This window comes from Dioscorea cayenensis, chromosome 10 (assembly GCF_009730915.1).
Source record: "Dioscorea cayenensis subsp. rotundata cultivar TDr96_F1 chromosome 10, TDr96_F1_v2_PseudoChromosome.rev07_lg8_w22 25.fasta, whole genome shotgun sequence".
In the NCBI taxonomy this organism is placed as follows: domain Eukaryota; kingdom Viridiplantae; phylum Streptophyta; class Magnoliopsida; order Dioscoreales; family Dioscoreaceae; genus Dioscorea; species Dioscorea cayenensis.
This window is the reverse complement of record NC_052480.1, coordinates 7905506-7914439: the sequence shown is the minus strand read 5'-3', so window position 1 is coordinate 7914439 and position 8934 is coordinate 7905506. Positions and strand designations below refer to the sequence as shown.

At 34.6% G+C, this 8934-nt stretch overlaps 1 protein-coding gene across 1 annotated transcript; it reads left to right on the top strand.

Annotated features, from left to right (window-relative positions):
* Positions 1-3414: 3414 nt before the first annotated feature.
* LOC120270126 (F-box protein At1g67340-like) lies at positions 3415-4984 on the top strand. The gene is given in 4 exon segments (XM_039277144.1): positions 3415-3638; positions 3641-3695; positions 3805-3967; positions 4110-4984. Coding segments are annotated over 4 exon segments (1236 nt in total). The 5' UTR covers positions 3415-3427; the 3' UTR covers positions 4917-4984.
* Positions 4985-8934: the final 3950 nt, after the last annotated feature.

Sequence of the window (8934 nt, the reverse complement as noted above, 5' to 3'; positions counted from 1 at the left end):
TGTTTGTCTCCATTCATTCATGAAAAAAATAATAATAATAAAAATAAAAATAATATATTAAATAAATAAAATGTTGAGGGGTATAATCGTCATTTTCACTGGCTTTGTTTTAACTCGAACGGAGATGGAGCTAATCCCCGTGCCGTGCGTGCCGTGCCGTTAAAATCGTTGACCAAATCCCCGCCGCTTTGGCTTAAGAGATCCCCATCAACGGCTGACAGATTGCCACGTGTCTCAAAGCGCCGGCACACCAGTTGCTTCTCCGGCGCGGACACCGTTTCTGTCTGCTGATCCTCCGGCATATCTTACCGCGGCTCAACGACATCCCGTGGGACCCACGTGATCACAAACGGACAAAAAACTCCTCGCATGTGTGCTTTGTCATCTAGCGCGGACCGTTGGGTGTAGTGGGACCAGGATAAGGACACGTGGACATCAACTCATGATCTTGTGACACGTGTGAAATGATATGGAAAGTCATCACACGTGTCAAGCTCGTGAGGGTATCGTGTCAAGGAGGTTAGCGGCGGGAACAAGCCTGATAGGCCGCACGCGAACGGTCTCCTCGAGCGCCACGTGTGTTGCTTATCCCGAGACCTTATCACCGTAATGGCCCGGAGCCGCCTTGATGTGACACGTGGACTGTATGTGGGCCCATCTCTACGCATGCAATAATGCACGTATCTGTACGTATTTACATACCAACAACTATAAAATGTATTTTTTTAATTCAGTTGAAAAATAAGGTATATGTTTTCATTAGAATAATTTTAAATTTATATCTAATTTTTTTTAATAATATATCTTTTGAAAATTTTAACATGAACTTTAAGATATTTAATTGATATTATTAAATAAACATAATTCCGACTGACTTAATGAAACCAAACCTCAAAATTACTAATCCAATGTTGGGTTTTATTTATTACAAACTGTACAACATCATTAACTCTCCTAAAATATATACCCTACCAAAAAAATCGGTACTAATAGACTAAGAGATCGTTGATATTACTCGGTTATGTAATCTAAAATAATATGGAATAAATTATATATATATATATATATATATAATTTCATATGGCTCATATATAGTCGCACAACGGATTTCGTTATTTTTTTTTAAGGAATACAATTAAATAGGTTGGGATGCAAGGACAATATCACCCAATATAGTATATGAGATATTTTTGTAATATATATATATATTCTAAAATTATGATATTATATATGGTATTGTAATTCTCTGTTTATATGATGAATAAGACAATACATTCACTTTAATCTCGAGATATATATAGAAATATTGACGAACTTTATAAATGATACATTGTTAATTTTATTTTATTATATTTATTTATTTATTGCATATTAATTTTTCAACAACCATGTATATATTATATTTTGAATAATTCATGGAATAATATTACGAACCTTAATTAAATAACAAGGGGGAAAGGGTTGGTGTTATGGGTGTCATGTTATTGTGACCTCAAATTTAAGGTAAGCCAGTGAGTAGCTACACTAAATTAATGGCCTAACTAATCAACTCTTTCTAACCAACTTTATTTTATTTTATTTTATTTCTCAAATTTGGAACAATTACCATTAAAGAGAAAAAAAATTGACTTCATTTTATCTAATGTTATTTTTTTTTCAGATTAATAAAATAATGATATATATATATATTGTATTTTTTTATGGAGCAAAAAATTTAACTCATTTATATTTGGCTTAATTTATAATCAATAATATTTCATGGATTTGCTGAAAGGCAAAGAAATCAAAGAAATCTTTTTCTTGCATTCCTTTGTTTTAAATCCTCCATGCAAGCATTGTGTATGACCAACCTAATTCAATTCAAGCATTCAAGTTTGCATCCAATTTATGCATGACATGACTAAGGACTAATTAATAATATTGTATTAATTTTTTTAAAAAATTATGGTTAGACTTGTTTGCATTTTGATTGATAGAGTTTGATTAGGCAACTAATTTTTTAGACATTAAGAAAGCACACTTGGGTTGTTGTTTGTTTATAAAGTAGAAGGATGAGACAAAACCATATCCGATTCATAATATTTTATTATTAATAAAAGTGTGCGTGTAATCAAGATAAATTTTTCTATAAATAGATTATAGCAAAAGTTTTGATTGTACTCAAACTCTAAAATACGACAACCGGAATTTTGAATTTTGTTGTAGAATTCAATCTTAAAATACGAAAATAATTTTAAATTATTTCTTTATACTAATTAATTTGACTTATTGCTTTTTTAAAGATTATTTATATTTATTTAAATGAAATATTAAATTTTCGTAGAGTTCAATTTTAGAACACCGAAATATTTCAATTGTTTCTATAGAATAATTAATTTGACTTGTCGTGTTATAATTTATAAGGTTATTTTTTAATATTCCTTTAAATGTTTTATTATTATAGTTGATAAAATAGTAATAAATTGTATTAATGGGCTATTATTATTACTAATTATTACTTACCATTATTATGTTAAGAAATCTTGAAAATTTTAAAAAATACAAAAATAATAGAAGAAAGCAATTTAAGAAAGCTATTTTTTTTAAATATTCAATTTCCTGGATTCTTATTATATTGAAATTGGATTTATTCATTGAATTTTTTTAATTAATACATATATTATGTATCAATATTGCTACATTGAACTTGAGAATAAAATCAAAATCAATTTAAAGTTTCTTTATTTAATCGGGATCTTTCAAATAATGACCAAAAATATGGCCCTTTTTCTTATTTTTAGAAATCACTTAATTTTGTCATATTCTCATTTTGTATTTTTCTACAATGTAAAAAAAATCCAAATTAATTAGAATTAAAAATTATATTATTATTTTTTACAAATTCTCCAAATCATGGTCTTGCTCATAAATATTACATATTTTCATTCAAATCCTTAAAATATTAGAAATTGGATATTACAGAATTTATACATTTAAATTTCAAGAATATAAGAAAAACCCTAATTAAATCTATTAAAAATTAGAATAAACATCAAGGACCCTTTTGCAAAAGTACACAGTCCGTTCCAAAACCAGTGTAAGAACTGTTGTACTGAATATTATTTCAAAAACCAACCCAGAACTTGTTACCTATCCACGTGTCAACAAAATATCCGTTCGATCGCCAAATCAAGCTATTAAAAACCGTACACGTGGAAATGTTCGATTCTTGGTCACTTTTAACGGTCTGCGTACTGGTTTCCTGCACGGAAAGCAACAGACCCGCCAAATGACCGTGCGATTCTTCGGTAAAATAGTCAATCAAATCAAAATACCTAAAAATTTCTCTCTCTAAAAAAGATATGGTTTTGTTTTCTTTCTCTCTCTAAAAAGTTTTTTCAGTTTATATAAACTTCTACCCTTTCCTCTCCTGCGCTCATCGCCAACCATGCGGACTCGGAGCGGATCCTTCTACCCAAAAAAACCCGAATCCGATAAGGGGAACACTAGCACCACCACTGGAAACAAGAGAAGAAGACGAGATATCGGATTCGGGTCTGCATGCGGACATGATCCGACCCGCAAGCGATCGAAACCCGGCGGCGACCTTGGCCCAGACTTGTTCGAATGGCTCCACGACGACCTCGTTCTCTACATCCTCTCAAGCTCGCCACCGTCGCTGCTGCTCCGGCGGATCTCATCAACGTCCTCCTCACGTACGATCTTCATCACCATCGATCTCTGCAATGTTTTTATATTTATTTAATGGATTTTTAGGGTTTTCGTTTTGGTTCTGATTTTGGGGGTGTTTGTGGGTTGTTGTAGTTGCAAGAGATTCAGTGGGTTGGGGATGAATCCTTTGGTTTTGTTGAAAGCTTCGAAGAAATCAATGGCGATTAGGGCTAAGAATTGGTCCGAATCCGCTCACAAATTCTTGAAGATTTGCTCCGATGCCGGCAATCTTGAGTCTTGCTACACTCTCGGAATGGTTCGCCCCTTTTTTTTCTTCAATTTACTCCATTTTTCTTCTCAAATTTGAAAGATTGGAAAAAGAAAGGAGGAATTTTTATTTTTATATTTGTAAAAATAATAATAATAATAATAATAATTAGGGTTTAAATTGTTCACAGATCCGGTTCTACTGCTTAGCGAGCCGAGGGAGCGGCGCGGCGTTGATGGCTCGAGCCGCCATGGCTTCACACCCAGCGGCTCTCTACTCGCTAGCCATCATCCAATTCAACGGCAGCGGCGGCTCCAAGTCGGACAAAGACCTCCGCGCTGGCGCCGCCCTTTGCGCCCGCGCAGCCCTTCTCGGCCACGTCGACGCCCTCCGCGAGCTCGGCCACTGTCTCCAAGATGGGTACGGAGTCCGCCGCTCCATACCCGATGGCCGGCGTTTCCTCCTCCACGCCAACGCCCGTGAGCTCGCCGCCGCCTTGGCTTCGCGCCAGCCACTGGCAACCGTCCCTCTTGTAGGATCCCCGTGCCCTCTCTTATCGGATTTCGGATGCGTGATTCTACAACCCGACCCGCACCCGGCGAACCGGTTTCTGATCGAGTGGTTCGGTTCGAGAGGGGTTGGGTCGGATGGGTTGAGGCCGTGCTCGCACGTGGGATGTGGGCGTGTGGAAACTAGACGGCATGAGTTTAGACGGTGCTCAGTTTGTGGCGCCGTTAACTATTGCTCACGTGCTTGTCAGGCTTTGGATTGGAAGTTGGTTCATAAGGCCCAGTGCTCGCCTATGGACCGGTGGGCCCATGTTGCTGAACCCGGTCCCGGTTCAGTGATCCGGCTCAGTTCACTCTTTTTAAGGTTTTTTTGCATAGCAGAAGAGGAAAGGGAGAGGTTTCTTTCTTTCTTGTTTTTTCTTTGTTTTGTTTTATTTGTTGTTTTATTTATAGAGTTTTTTGTTTTGGGGGAAAAAGGGGATATTTAGATGGGCGGTTTATTGTTTGTGTTGATCTTTCGATGGTTTGGAGGAGGAATGGAGGGTCTGTTCAAGAATTATTATTATTATTATTATTATTATTATTATTATTATTATTATTAGTATATTTATTATAAAAGCGATACTTCGTATATATATATATATATTAACATGGGTATGAGTTGAGAATTAATCCTCTAATCCATATATCCTCGTTTCTATATGAATATATGTTATATATATTAGGGGTATGTATACGAGTTGAGCATATGTTACCATTAATGAATGTTGAATTTGAAATTTTTTTAATTATATTATTATTATTATTATTATTATTTTTCAATGAATGCCATTTGAAATTTTTAATTATATTATTTTTTTATTTTTAATAAGATCAAGTTTTTAGTAGGTCATGAGGTTTTTGTTTTTGTTTTGAGAATTTTTGTTTTTGGTTAAATTCAGTATTAATTAATTAAATAAATTAATTAACTATAACTTTGCTTGCATTCTGTTATCTCAACCATTTCATCCCATATATGGAGTTGTTAGATGTGACGGGTGATCTTGGCTGAAGGTGATGGATGCAAATCGTTTAGCATTCAAATTCACTTTTTCTAATGTTTTCACTATCATGTTTTGGAAATAATATGATAAGAATGACCTTTCCAATGGAGAAAAAACATAAAGATGTCAACTTTTTTGCTTAGTTGAAAATTTATTATTATTTTATAAATAAAGGTGAGTGGTTTGCCGCTTTGTAATATATATATAATATAAGAACAGAGTGTACTTATTGAGCATTAATTCCCTAACTATATAAATTAATTTTTGGTTTTTATTTTTGTTCAAGTTTTTCTTATATTGGTTGAAATTAAATTTAAGACATATAATAAAAAGTATTGGAAATAATTAACTAAACTTTTGTTTCAATTTGTGATGAGTTTTTAAGCATATAAATAAATTAAATTTGCGAATGACTATTGGGTATGTTAGTATTGGATTTTTTGTATAGGGTGTTCGTCCTATCGAGGAAGCGGGCTTAAATCTTAGCTTATGCAGAGGAAAAAATAGGTATTATAGAGCTCAACTTCATGCGTAAGCCCGTCCTTAACATGTGGTAGCTTGTCCATATTTGTAAAATTTTTTTAAAAAAAACTTTACGTTTCAACTGAAGCCAAATTATAATTTTATAGCGGAGTATCTAACTGATCAATTTCACTTCAAAATATAACACCGAGCTCGGGATTTACATGTTACATCTTAAGCATAGAAAATGAATGTAATATATAAAACTATCGGTGTAACAATATAACTAACTAACAAGCCAACGACCTGCGGGTCTATTGGTACACGGGTCGCCGATAGAGCTCTCACCGAGTGGTGAGAGTTCGATTCTCAGTGAGGGCACATTTCGGGAGTTGTGAATAGTGGTTGTGCATGCAGTGGTTCCAGGGCCACGTGAGAGCGGCCTCGTCCCCACTTATTCCACCGAGGCTCGTGCACGTCCCCGGGTCTCTCAGTGGATTCGCCCGCTCCTCTTCCCAAAAACAATATAACTAACAAACATTAAAGTAAAGTGGTGAGAATTTTTAAAACTAGAAAGAGTGATTTTAGACAAGGAAAAAGCAAGAAAGCAAGCAAAAGGTCCTTCATAACCTTGAAAAATCGAAAAGTTTTTTTATTTATTTATTAAAGTTTAGCATCAATGATTTACAATATTTATGTTGGTTATTTATCTTTTGACATTAAGGCATTTCAAATGGTTCATCACATGCCCTAACATGGGGGACTAGTGATAACACTCATTAGGGTCCATGTCCTTCAAGCAACACTCCCAAGTCACACTTGATAAGACCATGGTCAAACAACTAACAATGATGGGAAGGATGAGGCTTCTAAACTCTTATACTTGCGGTCATGATATGCTCTATCTTTTAGCACCTTTTTATTTATTTTAAATAAAAATTAATTAATTTCTTGAGTATCAATCAATAATATAAATAATTCTCTTAACTTTAATAGTTGTATTCACATTTTTTTCTTGCTTTTATTTCTGTTATGATGATATCCAAATCATTTTGCTTAACTTAGCAATGATGGTTGAGTTTATGTAAAATAGTTTGAGCATATGTTTTATGTGATAAATATACATTTATTATATAAAATATATAAGGATAATGTTAAAAGATCAATATTATTGAAGATTCTACTTCAACAACAAAAAGATTTTTCATCCAAATAAATGTGGGACATATGTTATTGCATGAAGTGATGGGGAATGATCTGTTAACTTATATGCACATAAAGAATCCATCTAATAGCTGATGTGGGACTAAAAAGGGTTTTATTACATAACCCCACCAATTAAATATTGTTGCCTTCGCCATTATAGATTAATTTGGGTGTCAGACCCTGAGGCCTAACTCTGGGGCCCACTAGGGTTTAACCCGCTGCTCACACCCGCTTGGATATGACGCGGAGCCATCCCCAACTGTGTCCACACACCAGTTCTCAACGAAAGAACCATTGTTATTGCACACAAGTGGAGGAGAGAGTGGACCCCAAAAGACCGGCCTGATGGAGAAGGATGCCCCTCACTTATATGCACACAAGGATTCCATTTAATAGCCGATGTGGGACTTAAGGGGTTCTATTACACCATACCATCATATATTAATTTAGGCTCCATTATATATAAGTAGTAAATTCCCCAGAGGATTCAAATAGCATTTTCTATTTATAATTATTTTGTTAAGTTAGGTTAATGACACATTATAATTATATTAATTAAATATACTGAGAGTGAAAAGGTCTAATCACTGAATTAGTACATTTAGTATTCTCTTTCTTCCTTTTTGATCCCCACAATCCAAATTCTTTATATATTAAGTCAGGAATCTCGGGTCCGATATTTTTTTAAAGCGAGTAAATCAACTACAAAAATGGAAGGTCATTAATTTTGATGTTTGTTGTTGTCGATGTGTTTTTTTTGAAATAAAATATTAATAAACTATTAAGAAAAAATAAAAATAATAAAAACATTGCGTTTCGGGTTTTGATATGGCAACGTGGATCCAAACCAAAACTTAAGTTTCTCTATTCTCTTCCCTTGTGGCCTCCTCTACCACTATGACGAAACCACCGCCGCCACAACCATCAATGCATCATTCTCTACTGCAAGCCTATGCAATCATTCGCAACAAGGATAAAATTCGTCATTGCAACTTATTGGCCCTGTTTGAATACTCGAGTAGTTGATAATTGTATAATTGAACATAATTTTATACTACTTTATGCACTTGATTGACATGTATTACGGTGTTTATTTTGGAAGATAATGCATAATATAATATAAAAATGTGATTTCGGTGTGAGCGGTGTATAATGAGAAAGAGGTAGCCAAAAAGAAGTGATGTTGATTGAATACGAAGCAGATAGAGCTCTCTTGACACCTATAGCAAGGGAATAGGGCAAACAAGTCACCTCATAGCCTTCTTATAGTCAGACTTACTATTATAAGCATTATCTAGAGAACTTTATGCCCATAAGGAGGAGCATAACTACGAGATAGAGGGACTTATGGGTAGGCCTTATACCTGTAAGTTGGATCGTTAAGGGCAATTTAGAGAAGTTTACTAGGAGTAGAATATGCCGTAAAGGAGGTTGTAAGCGCAATCTAGAGGAATTTATGGTCCAACACTTAAGGCCGTAAACTGAACCATAACATCATGATAGAAGACCTTACAAATAGAGCTTATGATCATAAGATGCCCTTAAGGCATGTGGCCCATCATCTTCATCTCTTTACTACCTTATTCTTACGCCAGTAAGTAGCTTGTAAGTGGTTAGGTATAAAAGACTTTACTAATGGTTTTTGGACAATCTTTGTACAACCAAGGAAGGAAGAAAGGGGGAGAGATTCTTAGAGATTTCTCTATCAATCTAACAAAGGGAAAGGCTCATTCACCACCTAGGGCACTATTGGAGCCGTGGAGGAGTATTTTTGGCAACGTTTATGGAAGATAGG